This window comes from Crocodylus siamensis, chromosome 3, assembly GCF_052110815.1.
Source record: "Crocodylus siamensis isolate JL-2025a chromosome 3, ASM5211081v1, whole genome shotgun sequence".
Taxonomy (NCBI): Eukaryota; Metazoa; Chordata; order Crocodylia; family Crocodylidae; genus Crocodylus; species Crocodylus siamensis.
The window spans coordinates 118,384,273-118,404,473 of record NC_143397.1 but is presented as its reverse complement, the minus strand read 5'-3'; the positions used below and the strand labels follow the sequence as shown (position 1 = coordinate 118,404,473).

The window sequence follows — 20,201 nt, the reverse complement described above, 5'->3', positions numbered from 1 at the left end:
AAGTTAGAGATAAAGCTAGAAGACTCAAACTGTCTTGTGGACTTTACCACTGGCTCAAAAGACCGAGTGTATTCTAGCTGAAAAAACAAACAGGGCTGAGTGAACATTTAAACTGCACTGGGATCAAAGTCTGTTAATATTTTATTAATGCTCCTAACAGGATTCTAAGTGCATGATCAGTCTAAGCCTTGGGGGGATCTTGGTTAATTTATGTGCTGGAGAAACTACTATGATGAAAACTGTAATGTCTTTGTAATGGCAGACTGGGTTCTGAATATTCTTGTTGGTGCAATGATGCTCACTAAACTGACTGACATTTCTATTTAGAACATGACTTTAACATGAGAAATACTTGGGATCCAATTTACTTTGCAACAAAAATGGCAGTAGAAAGATAGTGGCATTAGTTCAGTCATCATTTAAGTCTGAAAAATCCCACTGAAACAGTTAAGATGGTATAGGTGTAAAGAGGGGAAATGTGATTTCTCTCTCTCAAAACAATCCTGCAGCAATGGAATAGTTGCATGCATTGTCTACCTTGAGTAAGAGCCCTCCTAAAGATTTGCTTTAAGACCAAAATCTTGTTTATCTAAAATTTATTTATTTAGCCTAAAGTCATCTAGGGCAAACATTTAACTAGGAAAGGAAGCACTGGTTGTCCTGAGTGGGTAAAAAGAAGCCACAATGGGGACTGCAAGAACAGGAGCAGTCAGGAACAGCAAGACTGCATGATGAATAGGGTGGGATACTTTGGATTCATCTCAACATAGGGACATACAGATTGGAGCTGAAGGAAGACAAGCATACATGAAACTGTTCTTCACCCAATGCACATGTCCAGTAAGAGCAGCCTATTCCACCAGAAAATATCCAGGCAGGCCAATCACTAGTGCCATTGTTATACAGAGGAGCTGACCCGAAAAGCCCTTGTTCCATACAGTGCTCTAATTGCTGGTGAAAGCCCAGATATAATCTGAGTGTGCCTTGTGCTTACTAAAGAACGAGAAGCAAGAGCTGCTTCAAATCTCAACTTTCTCTTGTTCCTTCCCTAGCACCTGGGCAGAGAGCATACAAGTCTTGTTCTCAGTGGGTGCATCTACATGTGCATTAATGAAGTTTTCCTGATTCACATTATTTTAGTACTCCAGTGTGAGGTACAAAATTAACGCACATTAGGCTGTCCTAATGCACAGTAGCGCAAGTGCACACTTTTGGGGTGACACTGCACAGTAGCCTATTTTACTGTGCCTTAGCATAATAGCATGGGTTTTTACATGCCACTTTTATGTGCAGTAACATTAAAGTGCACATATAGGTGCACCCAGTAAGCCGATTACTTCCAGCAACTCCAGCTACAGTGTTGCTCTTAAACTGGGTCACATTCACATCCAGTTACTTTTGGTTTGGGTTTCAGAATAAGCCCCAAATTCCAAAGTCAGATTTATTCAACACCACTAGGTTTATGCCAGATTTTGACAGAATCATACAAATTTAGATGAACAGCTTTCTAGAAAGAGATGTGGTTGATCAACAACATGTTACTGGGCTCCATATTGCTTGTTGATAGAGGAGAGAGCCCACTACAATGTGTTTTGCAGGACAAACTAGAATATTGTAGCTTTACCTTCTGTCCTTTAGATCAACTGTATTAAAAAAAAATCTGGAAACCCCTATAGTGACCTGTTTGCCTTGCTGACTGCACTTGGCATGGTCAGCCAAGAAGGGCTCAGTGCCTTAATGGTATGCACTGTTGCCCCTGCTCTTTTCCTCTCTTGCTGAATTCAGTGGATGGGAAGAGTGGTGAGGGGAGGGAGGTGAAGGGTAAGCAGGTAGTGCAGTTGTATTTACTATACGTATCTACAATATTTTGATAAACTCACCTACAATAACTATTGCTTATCTTCACAACAGATAGAATCATGTAACAAGGTAACAAAATACAGAAAAATTTCAGTTTTCACTTTCCTTTAAAAAAATAACTGGGGTTAACACATTCTTTCTTGCCTTAAATATATTTTAAAAATTAAATTTCTGATGTGGTTTTCAACAAGTAATTTAGGAACATGGAGGATGGCGCACAGAGGATAATGGCATGTAGCTGGAAGACTGAACTTATCTGGGCAGTTTCATGCTCACGCCAATAAAACAGAGAAAGAGCAGTTTCTGCTTTGGAAGCTAGCATGGTATTCCTAGAAGGTGCTTATCAGAGAGGCATTTATTCATACTATATCTATAGCCAGAAACTTTCTTTGTATTGCAATAGTCATTATATTTGATGTTTCATCTTTACATTGCAGGAGTGATATTCCCTTTTTATCTGTTTTCTTATACTGACATCTAATGGTCCTTCAGACAGAAAGAAATAAAACTTAATTTTTCAGTACAATTAATATAGCTGAAATAATATGAATAGAATTCCATCCATATTTTTCTGGAAAGTTGAAATACATAGAATTATCAATTCATAAGTTTGTTTTAAAAGTATCCATGGATGACATAAGCTGCAACTTCTAAATTACTTTAATCATTGCACCACTTAAGTGTATAATTCAGAGCAGCCTGTTATGGGATCTAATTCTGTAAATATGCATGTGTTTAATTCTGTTAACATTTGTAGCATACACATTAGTGTTTGAAGAACTGGGGCATAACACAGTTACACAATGCACTTATACAAGCTGGATGATTAACTGAGGTAGTCTTATATTAAAGGAAGCAATAAAATTATATGCTTGGACTTAGATTTGGTCTCTTAGCAGTAAATTTGCATGGAGATGGTATCTTGTATAGACTACACTGTAATTACAACCCTTATCTTGTTTCACCTAATTAAAATGGCAAACATTATATGTTAACTAATAAATTTCAGGAACAATGACCAATGGGGAAGGGATTTCCTGGAAGTTAATAATTGACCAAAGGAAGTTAAATCCCAGGCATATTGCCATTTTCAGCTATAAAAATATTTTAAGTGGCAAAAAAAAAAATCAACATTTTTTGATGCACTGAAAAGCTCCATGCTCTCTGCTGGTACAGTAACTAATAAAAAAAACACATTTCATTTTTACATTTTTATTACCTTTATAATATTATTGCAGTACATTCTATTTAACACAAACCAGAAAATTTCTTGTAAAGCTATAAATGCTTCAAAGGGTGTTAATATCCTGCAACCACACAGCAGCTTTCTTCCGGAATGAGTCCAAGGAATTCAAGTTGCAACAAAAACAGCAATGGTGAGGCTACAGGAAGGCAGCACACAGCAGTTGTGCAAAGGGAAATCTGGCCAGACTGTGGTAAAGTCCAACATCCAGTATTTTCCATGATTGCTTTAATGTCCATATAAAGAAGGCAGGGCCCTCAACCTGGGTACTATTAGTGTGTTGTAGCTGCTGCCACTTTTCCTAGTCAGACTAGTTGGGAAAGAGCGCTTCAACCAAAAGTTCTACGCACCGAAAACGAGGCCCTGCGGCAGCAAGAGGGAAATACATGGGCATACAGAAGTACAGCATAGTCCTGGAGATCCACCAAATGTCAAACCAAAGAAAGAAGTATGAAATCAAGCAACAAAAGCCCCAGCGTTCTGCAAAGGAAGGACTGTGGATATAGAGCAACCATGACAAGACTTCTTACAATAGACTGCACTTCCTGGAGCAAAAAAAATTTGCATTTGACAGAATAAGGTGAGTAGGAGAGGGAAAAAAATGAAGCTCCCTCACCTCAAATTATTTATTGGATGTCAGTAATTTCTGGCCAAATGTTTTTTGCAGAGTAAAAAAAGACAAGCAAGGAAATAATGTGCTGCATTTCCAGCATATGGTTTTAGATCAATCTTGATAAATCTCAAAGCACTTACGAAGTAGTGGTGCTTTTTTAGGATTATAAGAAAGTAGGGCTGGAAGGGACCTGATGAGGTCATCTAGTCCATCCCCTGCTCCAGGCAAGATTAGCCCTGACTACACCGTTCCAGTCAAGTGTTTGTCTATTCTGCTTTTAATCATTTCCAGGGATGGAGATTCCCCAAATTCTCTGGTTAGGTTGTTCCAAAGCTTAACCACCCCTAGTGAGGAAGTTCCTCCTAATCTCCAACCTAAATTTACAGCCATTTTTGGCCATTATTCCTAGTCCTGTCCCCCATGAACAAAGAGAATAGTCTAAACTAGTTTTTTAAATGTGTATTTAAAGGAAAATGATTAGGACATTTATTGATAGGTTGGACAAAGAAACGTTTAAAAAGAGGCATAAATGGAGAGAGGCACACCGAGTGAGAAAATGTTCCCATGGTTCAGGGCAGCAGGATACACAGACAGTATTACAGGTAAGTGGAAAACTTAACAGTATGAAAGGGGTAGGAAGGAAAGGACAGCACATGTGAAAGAAAAATCTATCATCTACTTCACTATAAATAATAAAATAGTAACTGGACATTTTTCCTTGCAGGCTTACCTGAAATACTTTGGAGTCCTACAAACAAAAATGAAAAATTGAAAAAAACCTCAATAGGTGTGATCCATCTATGAAAAGGAAGAAAGATGGGGCTTTGTTTCAAAAATACTTAAAAAACCAGGGAGATGCTTGTGATACCCAAGACAACAGTAACATATAGTGGAAAATACACTCCACATCTGACAAAATACATTGGACTTTTGAGAGGATGGTGCAAAAACATTTTCCTAGAACACTTTTCAAAGAATTCAGAACTACAGAAAAAAGACATTTAGGGTGACTTCACCCCATTCCCCACTGGGTATCTGTAAGAGGGAGTCAGAGGCTCCCCATTACTTTAAGGGAAAAGCATCAGCAGTTACCCAAATGGAGGGAAACACTGTCTTGATTGTTGAATTAAAAAAGATCGTGGTTCGTTTCTCGGGAGGTGGAAAAAAACTTTCAGCTTCAGACACACTTTATTAGCAATACAAAAGGTATATATTTGCAAATAGGGTCAGAGGGAGAAGACAAAAGATCAAATCCCTCTGCCCCCGAGCATAATCATTAGCAGGCTTTTATCCCCTCTCTCCTGACCACGTGTGCAGAAGGAGGAATTTTTACAACTCATTTCCGGTTCATACAAACATATATGTAAACATGTCGCTTCATACGTCCCATGTGCATTACAATTAACTACTTAAGTATGCGGGGCGGGTAGGCTTAATATGCATTAGGTTATAACGCGTGCGTGGATGGGACCCAAGGTTACTCAAGGTTCATCCTGAAGGCAAAAAATGGCATTTGCTCTTATCTTAGCCTTAGGAATGTGGGGTCATGAAAGAAAGTGTGATTTAGTGTGACAAAGAGATAGTAAATTTGCAGGACAGAGAGGGAGTGATGCCTTAGTACAAAGGGCCTTTTGGTGGCTTTTCCCTTCAATTTCCACCCCCCCACTTCCCTCTCCCATTAAGGAGACAAGGATGGGTAGCAGCTGTGTTTTTCTTTTTTTTTCTAAATCTGCTATTGATAATGCATTTTTAATAATATTTCTAACAGTATCCCCCCTCGAGATGCTTTCTGATCTTTACTTCATTCGGGCATATCAAGATAATTACGAGGAATTTTTCTGAGGACCATGACCTTTGCAGCAGTCTGTGCTTTTAGAGGGACTGCTGCAACCTGCATTCCTTCCACTGTGGTGGTTATCAATCTAGTGAGACAAGGAATAAGGCAAGGGATAAAAATCAAACCAGTTAGAGCACACAAAAGCACAAACCCTACCTTTTTCCACCAGGGTCCTCCAAATAATTGAAACCACCAGTCCTTATTCCATGTGGTTTCCCACGTTTGTATTGGTACATGGGCTATTTTTCTAATCTCTTTGGCAATCTCTAAGACTGCTTTCCCGTTGTCATCTATTTGGAGGCAACAGTTAGAAAGGTTGAGCTTTCCGCAGACTCCGCCTTCCTCTGCAAGTAAATAGTCTAAGGCCATCCGATTTTGGTATATGGCTGCTCTCATCTGAGAACTTTGTCGGGCCAATAACTCGAGAGCAGTGGCGGTCTGGTTAGTAATTACTTCCAAGACTGCCTGCAACCGGATGATTCTATTCAGCATATATATTGGTGTCCGGTATCCCCAACTCCCATCATTAGCCCATGTAGCTGGTCCATAATACTCAATAATCCTCTGAGGGGGCCACTCATCCTTCTTCCACTTTTGGGAGCTACCCTGTGTCAAACTTACATCAATACTTCTCTTGGCCCTTTTCCAGTCATCATACAAAGAGACTCCTAGCTTATTTCCAACCTCAGACGGTAACAAAAAGAAAGCTGGTACAATTACTCCCATATAGCAAGTTCCCGTCCACCCCTGTGGTAGTATTGTATAGGCCCGTCGTCCGCAAATCCAATAGTATCCTCTTAAGGCCCTATTTTCTCTATTGGTGGCATTTGGAGGGGCCCAACCATAGGGCATCTCGGGAAACCCCAAGCCTCCTTCTGGACCCAAAGGACCAGCAACTGCGTGGCCTCCTTTCATGGAACATTCCCATAGCCCATCCTGGTTCTTGTCTGTACAATCTGTCCGATCATCACTTTGATTTGTGGCACTCCAATATTTATTAAACCACACAATTGTTCCATTGGGATGCTGCCACACTAGCCGATTATACCCTGGGCTATTAGGATAATAAAGCCGTTCTAATCTTGTAAGGTTCATCCACCTTACTTTTAAAGTCCATATGCAACGGCTGTGTCCCAACCTTTTTCCTGTACCATTATTACTGATGCAATACTCTCCTAACGCCACTTGGGAAAGTTCCCAACTGTGGTTCTCATCCCATTTTTGACTAGTACTCTTAACATCTGCCTTACTACTTACTAGCCATTTCGGGGCCAAAGGAAAAGCCCTCCAAGGCCACTGGCCTCCCGAAGCCCCCCACAGGCCCAGCAGTTGGTAAGATTAAAAGTACCTGCAATTCTTTCCATCATATCAACATACAAATTTGTCCCTGGGGGAGCAATTTGGGAAAGCGAGGGTGTGAGCCAGCAGTTAAGGCTGCTCAATTCTGCTTCTTTCATTATGCAGATAACAACAAGGCACATTAAGATTCCCACCATATTTTCCCTTTTACTTTCTTGTCTAATTTTCTGAGCTTTGATTAAGCCGTCTCAGGCGCACTTGGAGATCACCAGTAGGTTCACAGCTCCACTTGCTGGCTTCTTGTTCCGAAGACGACTCAGCTTACGGAGTGAGTTCGTCTTGGGAGATGTTGTCCTCTGACGCTTGTGGATGTCGTTTCACACGAGTATGGTGTATCCAACGATCATGGCCAGTAATCTTTACAGCGGTGTGGGTTGTTAGAAGTACCTGGAAAGGGCCACTCCACCTCTCAGTCAAAGGCTCCTTTTTCCACCGCTGCACCAAGACCCAGTCTCCCGGGGAGAAGTCATGTACCGGTACATCTAAAGGCAGACGCTGAAAGGAGGCTGCATACCTGTGGAGAGAAAACAAGACAGACTGCAAGGCAATAACATAGGTATGAAGTTCACTATTACCTAATTCAAAAGTTACATTTTCTCGCATCCCAGGTGGTAAGACTCGAGGTGGCTTGCCAAACATAATTTCATATGGGGTCAATTTGAGGCCCCGTCGGGGAGTGTTTCGAATGCAAGTAAGAGCTAGCGGCAATGCTTGAGGCCACTTAAGGCGTGTTTCAATACAGATTTTGGTGAGCAAAGTCTTTAAAGTTCTATTCATGCGTTCCACTTGTCCTGAACTCTGTGGTCTCCATGGTGTGTGTAGTTTCCAAGTAACCTTGAGAGCTTGTGCGACTTCTTGAACCACTCTTCCCACAAAGTGTTGTCCTTGATCCGACTCAATGGACTCAGGCAGGGAATACCGGGGAATGATCTCCTGTAACAAATACTTCACTACTGCAGCTGCAGTGGCAGTCCTGGTGGGCCAAGCCTCGACCCAACCAGAGAGCTGGTCTACCATGACAAGTAAAAACCCGTGATGTCCGGATCGTGGGAGCTCGGCAAAATCAATCTGCCATGCCTGTCCAGGGTACGCTGCCCAGGGTCTACCTCCCATTGGCACAGGGGGTTTCCTTCGAGGGTTTACTTTCTGGCATGTAATGCACCTGGTAGCAATGCGCTGAGCTTCTACATATAGCCCTGGGGCTACTGCTTGGCGGATCATTAGATCACCCATGGCCAAACCTCCCATATGGGTTCTTGCATGGAGCTGTTGCAGCACCTCCCGAAGCAATGGCCTGGGTATCATGACTTTCCCTCCTGGTACTATCCACCACCCCTGGGAGTTCTTTTCTGCACAAGCTTTCTGTGCAAATTTATCTTCTTCAGGGGAATACTGTGGGACTAAATCCTGAACGTATGGCCATATGGCATGGGACATAGCCTGCTTGGATACCTCTTCCGCTTCTCCCCCAATAAATGCAGCTTCCTTTGCTGCTGCATCAGCCTTTGCATTTCCAAGCTTATGCTTTTTCTCAGCAGCCTTCCCATGGGCCCGCACATGAATGACTGCTACCTCTTTAGGCTGGTGGAGTGCCTCTAGTAGTTTGATAATCTGGGGGCCATTAGCAATCTTATTCCCAGAGGCAGTAATGAAACCCCTTTCTTTCCACAATAGTCCGTGCGCATGGACTGTAGAAAAAGCATAGCGAGAGTCAGTGTATATATTAACTCGCTGGTCTGTCCCCAGCTGTAATGCTCGGGTGAGCGCAGTGAGTTCTGCGGCCTGTGCCGACCATGAGCTCGGCAATGACTCCCTCCATACTACCTTATCCAAGGTTACCACTGCACATCCTGTTCGTCTTTTTCCATCGATGACAGAGCTGGAGCCGTCCACAAAGTATTCAACATCTGGGTCTTCAATTGGGTCCTCAGCAAGATCAGGTCGCACCTGCGTGGTCTGATTCAGGACCTCAAGGCAGTCATGCGTCGGTTGCCCTGGCTCTGGCAGCAAGGTTGCAGGGTTTAAGGCTGTAGTATGTTTGAAAGTAAGTCCTGGATTAGAGAGCAAAAATATCTCATACCGTGATTGTCTGGAGGGGTTAAGAAATTTCCCTCCCTCAGTCCCTAGGATCTGGGGAACTCCATGAGGAGTGAGTATTTCCATATCCGCACCCATGACTATCTTCTGGGCTTCTTCAACAACCACTGCTGTGGCTGCCACAGCCCGAAGACAGGCTGGCCACCCGAGTTCAACTGGATCTAGAACCTTTGAGTAATATCCCACGGGTCTCCAGGTCGGGCCCGATGGCTGTGTCAGCACCCCTGATGCAACCCCTTGATTCTCATGAACATACAGTCGATATGGCTTTTTACTGTTTGGGATGGCTAAGGCTGGGGGCTGGGTTAATGCTGCCTTCAGCAGATCAAAAGCATGCTGCATTTCTTTATTCCATTTCCATTTAGTGAGACTCTCCTTAGTCAGGGATTCATACAGTGGTCTAGCCTTCCCACCGTAATCTGGTATCCATAGTCGACAGAACCCAGTTAGCCCTAGGAATGCTCGCAGCTCCTTGGGTGACTTAGGTGGGGTTAGACCTTGAATCGCCTGTATGCGATCTGCACTCAGGGCTCTGACTCCTTTTGAGAGCTTATATCCCAAAAATGTGACTTCAGGCTGACATATTTGGGCTTTCTCTCTAGAGACTTTATATCCTTTTTTTCCCAGAGTGTTTAGGAGTGACCTGGTGGCTTCCTCGCAGAGCTGCAAGTTTGGGCTTGCAACTAGCAGGTCATCCACATACTGGAGGAGAGTCACTGCAGGGTGTGATCCCTTCCATTCCCCCAAGTCCTTCTGAAGGGCAAGCCCGAAAATATGGGGGGCTGCTATAAATCCTTGTGGAAGAACTGTCCACATGAGTTGGGCTTTATGGAAAGTATCTGGATCCTCCCATTCAAAAGCAAACAATTTTTGACTCTCTCGGTGAAGAGGAATAGAGAAGAAAGCATCTTTCAAATCTAGCACTGAAAATATTTCAGCTTCCCCCGGTACTTGTGTCAAAATCGTGTGAGGGTTCGGGACTACAGGATGGTCTGAAAGGACCTTCTTATTTACTGCCCGTAAGTCTTGGACCAGTCTGTATGAGACCCCATCTGCCTTTGGCACTCCAAGAATGGGGGTGTTATAGAGTGAAGACCCTTCCACTAGCCATCTGTACCTCTTGTATTTCTCTATTAACGGCTTGAGTCCAGCTCTGGCCGCTCGGCTGAGTGGGTACTGCTTTACCCGAACGGGCCCCTCCCCATCCTTGAGTACGATCCTTACCGGGGAGACGAACTTAGCTCGCGCAGGGGTTCCATCAGCCCATACTGAGGGGTCTACTCCAGTCATGTGATCTTCTGGACTTACTGCAGGGCGTTGGTCCTCCAGGAGAGCCATCTGATAGTTCGAGCTCTGCTTGACAGGTAGCTGGACCACCATCTGATCGTCTCTGAAAAAGATCTCAGCTTGCAATTTTGTGAGTAAGTCCCGCCCAAAGAGTGCAACCGGGCAACTTGGAGAATACACAAAGGAGTGCTCGAGCAAATGGTCTCCCACCTTGGTGAGGAGTGGTTTACAAACAGGGAGTCGAGTTTGCATTCCCTCAATCCCTTCTACAAGTACATGCTGTTCACTAGTTCCTGCACAGGGGGGTTTTTCTGGAATCATTGAAAATGTAGCCCCAGTATCCACCAAGGCTTCAAAGTTTTTGCCACCAACCCTAATGGTTACCATGGGATCTTCTCGGGCTCCAACCCGAAGGGTAGTGGTCTTAGATCCCTGTCCCCTTCATTCTGAATCCTCACCCTTATCTTCTGCCCGCATGAGGTGACCTCTCGGTTCCCCCTCTCTCTTCTCCTTCAACTTCGGGCATTCCCTCTTCCAGTGTCCTTTCTCCTTGCAATAAGCACAAACATCTGCTCCCACTCTTTCTCCCTTCCTCTTCTGTATCCCAGCCTTTCCAGGGTTCCCTCCAGTTATAGCAGCTGCTAGTGCTGCCATCTGTCGCTGAGCCTTTTTATCCTCCTTGCGCTCCTGCACTTGCTCACGATTCCCATACACCTTATATGCAATTTCCACCAGCTCTGAAATCGGTTTCCCAGCACCTCCCTCAGTTTTCTGTAACTTCTTACGGATATCAGCAGCAGATTGACCAATAAACATAAGATTTACCATGCGCTGGTTATCTGGGGCTTCTGGATCCAGATCCGAAAACCTGCGAAACGCCTCATACAGCCTCCCAAGGAAAGCTGAGGGATCCTCCTCTCTTCCCTGTCTCACCTCATACAATTTAGACAGATTGGTAATCCGAGGCACTGCCTTTCCCATTGCTTCCACTATAATTCCCAAATACCGTGCACTCAGCTCTCTGCCCTCTGCAGTATGATTGTCCCATCCCGGCTCTTCTACCGGGTAGGTATCACGCAGAGTACGACCAGCAGCACCCTCTGACTCAACTCTGGCTGCCGCAATACGCTCTGCTGTACCTAACACTAATCTCCTCTCCTCCGGGGTTAGGAGGGTCTGGAGCATCATCTGGACATCAGCCCAAGTGGGTCGATGAGTCTGCCCAATAGATCGAAACAAATCCCTCATCTTTTCAGGGTCTTCACGAAAAGAGGGGCTCTGATTTTTCCAGTTAAATAAATCTGAAGTGCTAAATGGGGTGTAGACAAAAGTTGCAGTGCCTCCTTCCCCAATAACCTCTCGCATCGGACAGTTCAACACCGGCTGTGACTCTACAGGCTTGCGCAAATAATAACCCTTATTTCCTGATTCAGATGAGGCACTTGGCTGAGGCTCACGCTCTAACTCATTAGGTATGCATTGGTACGTCGGTGGTGGTCTCTCTAAGGGAGGGGGCGGTGGTGCAGAAGGACTGGATGCCGAGGAGGCGTCTGACTCATCTTCGCTACCCGACAGGGCAACCGGAGCACGGGTCCAGTACTCAGCCAATTCAGAATCTCCCCCCTCATTAGACTCAGGAAGTACAGGCGGCCCCCCCCGAGCCTTTTTCTTAACAAGCATCACATGAGACTTTGCTAAGTAATTCTTAATCCAAGGTGGCTGATTTTGAACCACCCACAACCAACAATCAATATAAGGAAACTGATTCCAATACCCATTTTGCATAACAATTTCATGGATAGCTATCACTTCTTTTAGCACAAAGGATCCTTTCGGGGTCCAGTGGACCCCAAATGTTGGCCACTCGAGTTGACAAAACTTAATTAAATCATCTTTTTTCATTTTTATTCCATAATCGGCCGGCCTTGCAAATTTATTAAAATGACGTAATAAGACTTTTAGAGGGGTATCAATATTGTTTTCTACACGAGAGCTACTCGTACCCATTTGCCCACAAAAATGCGCCCAATGCACACCAAATACCAAAAAGATCTCAACAACAGATGATTTACAATGAGAGCTAAGCCTAGAATTTCTCAGCAAACTTACACATCCTTTGTTTTAGATCCGTACACCAGATTGGGCAAAGGGAATTCGTATACTCACTCAGATACCCCAGAGATCTCGATCCAAATTCCAAAGTGTGTCTGCCTCTCCAGAAACTCAGAATTTACATAGGATACTTCCTTTAACTTCCCGGATATTTGGACTTAAACCTCAAATACCAGGGTGAGTCCAAAGTCGGCTCGGTGTGCACAAATCCCTGGTACTGGAGGTGCTCTGTCACTGAATTCCAGGGTAGTCCTCGAGAAGCCCCACGTTGGGCGCCAATTGTTGAATTAAAAAAGATCGTGGTTCGTTTCTCGGGAGGTGGAAAAAAACTTTCAGCTTCAGACACACTTTATTAGCAATACAAAAGGTATATATTTGCAAATAGGGTCAGAGGGAGAAGACAAAAGATCAAATCCCTCTGCCCCCGAGCATAATCATTAGCAGGCTTTTATCCCCTCTCTCCTGACCACGTGTGCAGAAGGAGGAATTTTTACAACTCATTTCCGGTTCATACAAACATATATGTAAACATGTCGCGTCATACGTCCCATGTGCATTACAATTAACTACTTAAGTATGCGGGGCGGGTAGGCTTAATATGCATTAGGTTATAACGCGTGCGTGGATGGGACTCAAGGTTACTCAAGGTTCATCCTGAAGGCAAAAAATGGCATTTGCTCTTATCTTAGCCTTAGGAATGTGGGGTCATGAAAGAAAGTGTGATTTAGTGTGACAAAGAGATAGTAAATTTGCAGGACAGAGAGGGAGTGATGCCTTAGTACAAAGGGCCTTTTGGTGGCTTTTCCCTTCAATTTCCACCCCCCCCCTTCCCTCTCCCATTAAGGAGACAAGGATGGGTAGCAGCTGTGTTTTTCTTTTTTTTTCTAAATCTGCTATTGATAATGCATTTTTAATACTATTTCTAACATGATGATGAGCTGGCTGTAGAGGAATAGGCAGCCAAGGGTCAGAGACTATGAATGCCTATTGCAGAGTGGCTGCTCTACAATAGTACAATAGGGCAGAGACCTGCTTGAGGGCTGGCAGGGGTATTGCCACAGCAGCCAAACCAGCATACCATTAGAATTAAAGAGAGCAAGCTACCTGACCAGAAGTGGGCAGGGCTTAAGAAACATAAGCACAGAGCCTGAGCCAGAGCAGTCAGTTTGGACTTGCAAGCTGCAGGGGGAAGAGCAATGCAGCAAGATGGCTGTGGCTGAGCTAATGCGTGGGATCCTGCTACACTTGGGACTTCAAGTAAGGAGCTGAGAGGTTGCAGGGGGCTAGGGCCCAGGAGGAGAAAGGTTCTGGTATACAGTCGGTGGGCTGTTTTGTTACAGCCGGGGGTCTTACATTGTGTTTTGCAGTTATAACAGCAGTCTATGTTGAGACTATCAGGGGTGGAGGAGATCCCAGCAAGGCCCTAACAGCACAGATCAGGAAATCCCAGTACCCACAGCAAGGTGGAGACAGGGCCAGAGTGGGCAAGACAAAGGCTGGAGTCCAGATGCGAGGTGCAGTACAGTGCCCTTGGGCTGGAAGGCCCGAAGAGAACAAAGGGGGAGATGTCACAGAAGGCTGAGGCCCCAGTAACGGTGAATGGTTGAAGAGCAACTTCTGCACGGCATTTGTATGGCTACAGGGGAGGTCAGAGGCCATGAATAGCCAATAAGGCAGTAGGTGTCCTGGAGGTATAGATGGGCAAGGAGGGCCTATCTATCATGAAGACAGGATTGGAGTAGGGTCTGAGAGAGATCTGCTCTCCGAAGGACTAGGACTCGCTCTATGATCCTTGGGCAGCCTCATTTTTAAAATCAACCGAGTATATCAAGGCATGGCAGATGAAGACAAAAGGAGGGTACACTAAAACCAGAGCAGAGCAAGACCTGTTCAGCCACCAGGGTGTCAAGCTACAGTACCTAATAGTGATCTCTTAGGTCAGTAAGTTGGACAGATTGTCACTTAATGCAGTACTTAAAATTGATCCAATTACTTTTTATCTGGTATTAGACATAATTTCCTGGTTTGCTGCACATAGGTACCAGTTTTGTCTGCTTTGTTAAAACTTGCCATTCTGAAGGGGGACAGCTGGCTTACTGAAAAAATAATTGACATCTTACAGGTCCTTTTAACAACTCTATATGTATAGTGAAACTGGAGGAGGGACTAACATCCATATGGGTGGAGGGTAGCTGGATGACCTTAACAAGACCTAATTAGAAGGTAAAGAAACAAAAGTTACTCATTAGTAACTGGAGTTCTTTGAGGTGTATTTCACTCCCTCCCTCAGCCTATGGCTGGAAACTTTTACCTTAACAGAATCTACATTGTATGCTTCAGCACAGCCCTGCAATATTCCTCCCATCTCTATATTCTTCTCAGTTTCCTCGACCACATAATCCTGACTCTGAGGAAGAGGGGAAGGTTGTCAGGGTTTGCATGCATGTATGTAAAGCTTTAAGAAATTCAGTTATTGGTAAATAATTCCCTTTTCTCCATTGTGTAGGTGTCCTCACATAGAGTTATATGTAGGTAACTGCAAAGCAGTGCCCACAATACCTAGAGGTGAGTCTCAGGCTCCCTCTAGCATAAAAACAAACAAAACTAACAAATCTACCACCAACAAAAATAGAGTACCACCCCACCAAAAGCATTATGGAGGCCTCCTGGAATCATGTAGCATGTAGTATGGGCTGAACTCCGTGTTGTTGCCATCTGAACATCTTCTATAAAGAAGAGAGGTCTCCTGGGACCGGGGGAAATGTGCTAGGACCATACCTGCAAAGATTAATATAGCTAGTGATCTAGTTGGAAAGTGAACAAGAATTCCCTTGCTACCACACAGGAAGACAATGGCCCCATGCAGTGAGATGAGATTGGGTAGACATATCCTGTGAAGATAGGGAAGAGTGCAACCCTGAATGATTTTGACACTGGGTGAACTCTGTAAGACTGCTACAACCACCATGGCCACCATGACCAGGTATGAAAAAGGGGATAAGCACACTGTGACCAACTGTTCCCAGTGCATGCTCAAACCATAGTGCTGAGTCTGAATGCCCCCTCAAAGACTGAGAAGAAAATGACCTCACAAGCTGCAAAGAAGGAACAGGTCCATTGCTCTTTCAGTGCTGGAATGGAAGCTAAAGGAGGCTGCATGGAAGGACACCAAGGAGAAAGACTGGACACAGCATTGCAAGTGAAAATGGGAGCAGTGCCGAAATCAGGAAGACCTGTGCCCATTGACATTGGTGCAAAGGCTTTAAATATCTTAAGTGAAACAGATATAGCATGTATGAGGAACAGTCTGCACCGCACTGTTCAATCTTGTTGCTGACTTTGAAAAGGATCTTTTATGCAAGGATGTATGAAAAGCTTCCAACAAGGCAATCATTCCCGGATTTGCAGGGGTTAAACAGACCTGGGGGTCCAATGTGCTATGCTCTACAATCTCTCTTAGAATTCCTGTCTGGATGGGCATATTTGAAGACAGGAGACAAGCCTAAGGAAGAGCCCTGAATCTCCCCTAGATTCTTATACAGAAGCAGAATGGCCGGTATTGCCTCCCTGCAGATTCAGATCTGGGCTTTTACTCACATGGAAGATTCTGGAGGGTGAGAGGAATCTGAGAAGGCAGCAGTTTGCTTTTCTCCCACACTTGTAAGTACAGTGATGGGTGCCAAATGATGCAGTGCAGAGCTACCTAAAGTGAGCCTGAAGTAGGAATCAATCCCCTATAATGGGGGAAAGTTCCTGAAGTCTGATGGACTTAGGCACCCCAGACAAAGAGAGAAAGAAAGAGAAATAAAAGCATATGGAGAGTTCCAGAAAGGGTTCAAAATAGTAATGCCTCATGGCTGTAATGTGGCCTCTGCCCTATTACTGAAAGGGGGAGGGAGGCCAGGGCCAGACTTAAAATGGCAAAGGGGGTGTTAAATAAAATGGCCACCCACCAGTGGCAAAAGTAGAGGGTCAGGTAACCCAAGAAGAGGCTCATAAGCCCAGGGCCTAGCCCAGAAGAGGCAGTCTGGGTGTAGGAACTGCAGAAGGTAGAGAGCCCCAGGGAGGAGCCAGTCCAGGCTGCCTACAAAGGGAAGAATCTATGCCACAGCAGGGTGGAAGAAAGTACCTGGAGCCCCTGTGTTGGGACTACTGTGGGGTGAGATTAATCCCTGTCGTGAAGGAGCTTTGTAAGAATGTGCACGGCCAAGTACTTGAAGGACTGAGAGTTCCTCTGAAATAGAATTATTCAAAGAATGAGCAGCTGCCGATGTGCTCAAACAGTTGGATCAGCTTTTCTCTCTGACCTCAAAAGAAGCTTGCCCAGAAGTCTTTTTTTTACCACTTAACTATATAATTAGCCCAAGAGAAGATATTACCAAAGAAACCTTGCTTCTCACATGTTCCTTAGACCAGCCTGGCTACAAACACTATGACCATAGTGCAATGTGCTCAAAGGAGTAGGGCATTTAACATAGAATGGAAATAGAGTGGAGACAATAAAAAAGTATATATAAAATTAAATACTAGAAGTTTTCAGAGAAAAGACGGACTATAAGAGAACAAGAAAGAAAAAGAAACAAAACCCGGTCAATAGGATAAAACAGCAGAGCTCAACATTTTTTTGCCTGGCAGGCTGGAGAGGTAGTGCCCAGTGGGCAAGGACAGCAGGACTCCATCCAGCAGCCATACGGAGGGAAGGGGGCATGGCCCAGCCCCAACCCAGCCATACGGGCTTTGGGAATTTGACAGTGCGGGAGGGTGGGGATATTAATTGCCACTGTTCCTTGCCACCGAATTTCCTGACCCATTGGGAGCCCCATGGGCTGTATGCCGTTGCTCCATGAGCCAGAGGTGGAGCACCACACTAGGTTAAAAGAAACAAAGCATTTCAACAAATACCTCATTTATCTGGTATGTGAGAGAAAATATGTTCATTCATAAAGAGTGAAACGAGAAAATGACTAAAATATCTAAGCAGTAACCAGATTTCAAAAAAAAAAATCTTAAGTAAGAAAAAAGAGTTGAACAGGCTGACTTAAGAAGGAAAACTAGATATGTGGAAGTTCGGCTTTTCAGTGACCTAAGCAGAGATACAACTATCTATAAATATCTGGAAGGTCAATAGGAAAAAAACTCAAAAAACTTCCTAAGTCAAAAACTGGCAAGTACTTCTAAAAATACGGAATAAGACACAAGCTAGAGCTGTACTGAAAGAACAGACATCTAAAAAAAGTTTAATTGTGTCAGAATACCCCAAAACAAATTGGAGCAGCACTTTAAACTACATGGAATCTAGCAACATAACTGGAATATAGTGGGAAAGTCCTATGGGTTCAAAGGAATGGAGATTTCAAACCAGTAATCATGGTCCTGCAGTATCTGTAAAGGCAAAAATGTAAATGAAGCATATGGTCACTTCTACCTGTAGTAAGAATACAGGCTAGAACAAGTAATTGTAGCAGAGCCTGAAAATAACTGGGCCATGCTACTTTCTCATGAAATGGAAGAAAGCAGTCATCATGCTTCCAAAACTAGTAACCACCTTTCTTCGACTGTGGTACCCGTCATTTCACATTGTCATGGGACATGTCCAGAAGGAGAAAATAGGTCTGGGTGGCAGTGACTTGGGAAGAAGACAGCCATCAGAACTTGCTACGTAGTTAAGTGAGGCACAGAAAAGTACTACATACTACCTCATTTGAGCTTACAGTTTTTGCTTTACAGAGTAAAAACTAGGGGAATGTATTGCTAATACTAAGTTTTTGATTTATCAGACAAAAGTGAAGTTCTTTGTAAACCAATAATATTAGAAGAGTTTGTGTTTTACTGGCAACTAATGCATCAAAAAGGAAAAATCAAGGAATTTATATCATCACTCACAAAAGCTGTCTAAAATAAGTAAACTCATCATTCCAGTGCTTTTTCCATTTGAAGGACATTAGCAGGAAAGAGGGAGGAAGGGAGCAGCAAACAAAGACAGCTTCATAGGAATAGGAATTCTCCACTATATCCAGATGTGCCTATATACTATCCACAGTGAAACACCATTCTGAATGAAGAGAATAAAAGTGTGGCTTTGCCAAAGAGAGGAAGAAAGGATACTGGTGGGCTTTAGTTTCTATGTCCTTACAAACAAGCAACATGATGGACCAAAACCTCAGCTCATATGAACTGGCACATTAACACCAACTTACACCAACTGGGAGCTGATCCAGTGTTGCAACACAAACGCAACAGAGCAGAGTTAAGGGTATGTACTTATACTTGCCTTTATTTTATAGATTTCATAGACATTAGGGCTGGAAGGGACCTTGGAAGATCGAGTCCAGCCCCCCACCCAAGGGGCAGGAAGTCAGCTGGGGTCATAGGATCCCAGCAAGATAAGCATCCAATTTACTCCTGAAGGTGTTCGATGTAGGTGCTTGAACCACCTCTGGTGGCAGACTGTTCCAGACCTTGGGGGCTTGGACAGGAAAGAAATTCTTCCTTATGTCCAGCCTGAAATGGTTTTGCAGGAGTTTAACCATTTGACCTCGTCATCCCTTGGGGCGCTCTGGTGAACAAGTGTTCCCCCAGGAACTGGTGGTCACCCCTGATAAACTTATAGGTGGCCATCAGATCACCCCAGAGCCTGCGCTTTTCCAGGCTAAAGAGCCCCATGGCTCTCAGCCTCTCGTCGTAAGGTCTGTTTTCCTGACCTCTGATCATGCACGTGGCTCTCCTCTGGACTCTCTCAAGCTTCTCCACATCCTTTTTGAATTGTGGAGCCCAAAACTGGACGCAGTACTCCAGCTGTGGCCTCACCAAGGCTGAGTACAAGGGGAGAATGACGTCCCGGGATTTGCTTGAGAAGCATCTATGGATGCAAGCCAGCACTTTGGTCGCTTTACTAGCCGCAGCATTGCATTGCAGGCTCATGTTCATCTTGTGGTCAATGATGACCCCCAAGTCTCTTTCTTCCATAGTGCTAGCCAGTGTAGCACTGCCAAGCCTATAAGGATGCTGCAGGTTTTTCCTCCAAAGGTGCAGAACCTGGCAGTTTTCAGTGTTAAATACCATCAGGTTCTCGTCTGCCCATTTGGTGAGCCTGTCCAGGTCAGCCTGGATCACCCACCTGTCTTCTGGCGTGGTAACTTTGCCCGAAGTTGGGTGTCATCAGCGAACTTGGCCAGTCCACTTCTGACTCCAATGTCCACATCATCAATGAAGATGTTGAACAATACAGGTCCAAGGACAGAGCCTTGGGGGACCCCACTGGTCACAGGGCACCATGACGATTGACTTCTGTCAATTACGACGGGGATTTAATGGGAGAGCATAACCACGTAACCTTAGCATTGACAGCAAAATGGATCAGTTCTAACTGCATATCTGAAATGTCTCTCAAGCCTCCTGGAACAACAGCACAAGGATAAACACATAACATCTGAAGATGCAATTGGCTATTATTCAAGATGTTTTAATAAATTAGATCAATACAATTGTCAGGCATTCCTATTTTTGCAATAGAAAATAAACATTTAAGAGTCAACTGGTAAAAACAAACAAATGACATACAGAGCTGCAAATTAATTTTATTTGTCTGTGTCAGCTAACTCAGCTAAAGGGCGTATCTGTTAATATTGAATATCTTTACAAAGTGATCAGCTCCACAACTTGCAAGCTGCAACCATTCACTGCTGTTCTGGTCGTCATGCCCAGCTCTGCCCACACAATTTCTCCAGCGTAGCCGTTTGAGAGCAAGAGTGTGACTCTGGCTGCAAGAAAGATTTAAGAAAGTGAAAGAAGAA

The 20,201-nt window shown here is 44.2% G+C and overlaps 1 protein-coding gene across 1 annotated transcript in view; it reads right to left on the bottom strand.

Moving 5' to 3' along the window:
• Positions 1-19,854: 19,854 nt before the first annotated feature.
• Positions 19,855-20,201, bottom strand: part of ELP2 (elongator acetyltransferase complex subunit 2) — an 88,329-nt gene continuing 87,982 nt past the window's right edge. The window contains exon 22 of the mRNA XM_090039094.1: positions 19,855-20,168. Within this exon, the coding sequence (XP_089895220.1) occupies positions 20,012-20,168 (157 nt within the window). The 3' untranslated portion in view covers positions 19,855-20,011. The remainder of the gene's footprint in view (positions 20,169-20,201) is intronic.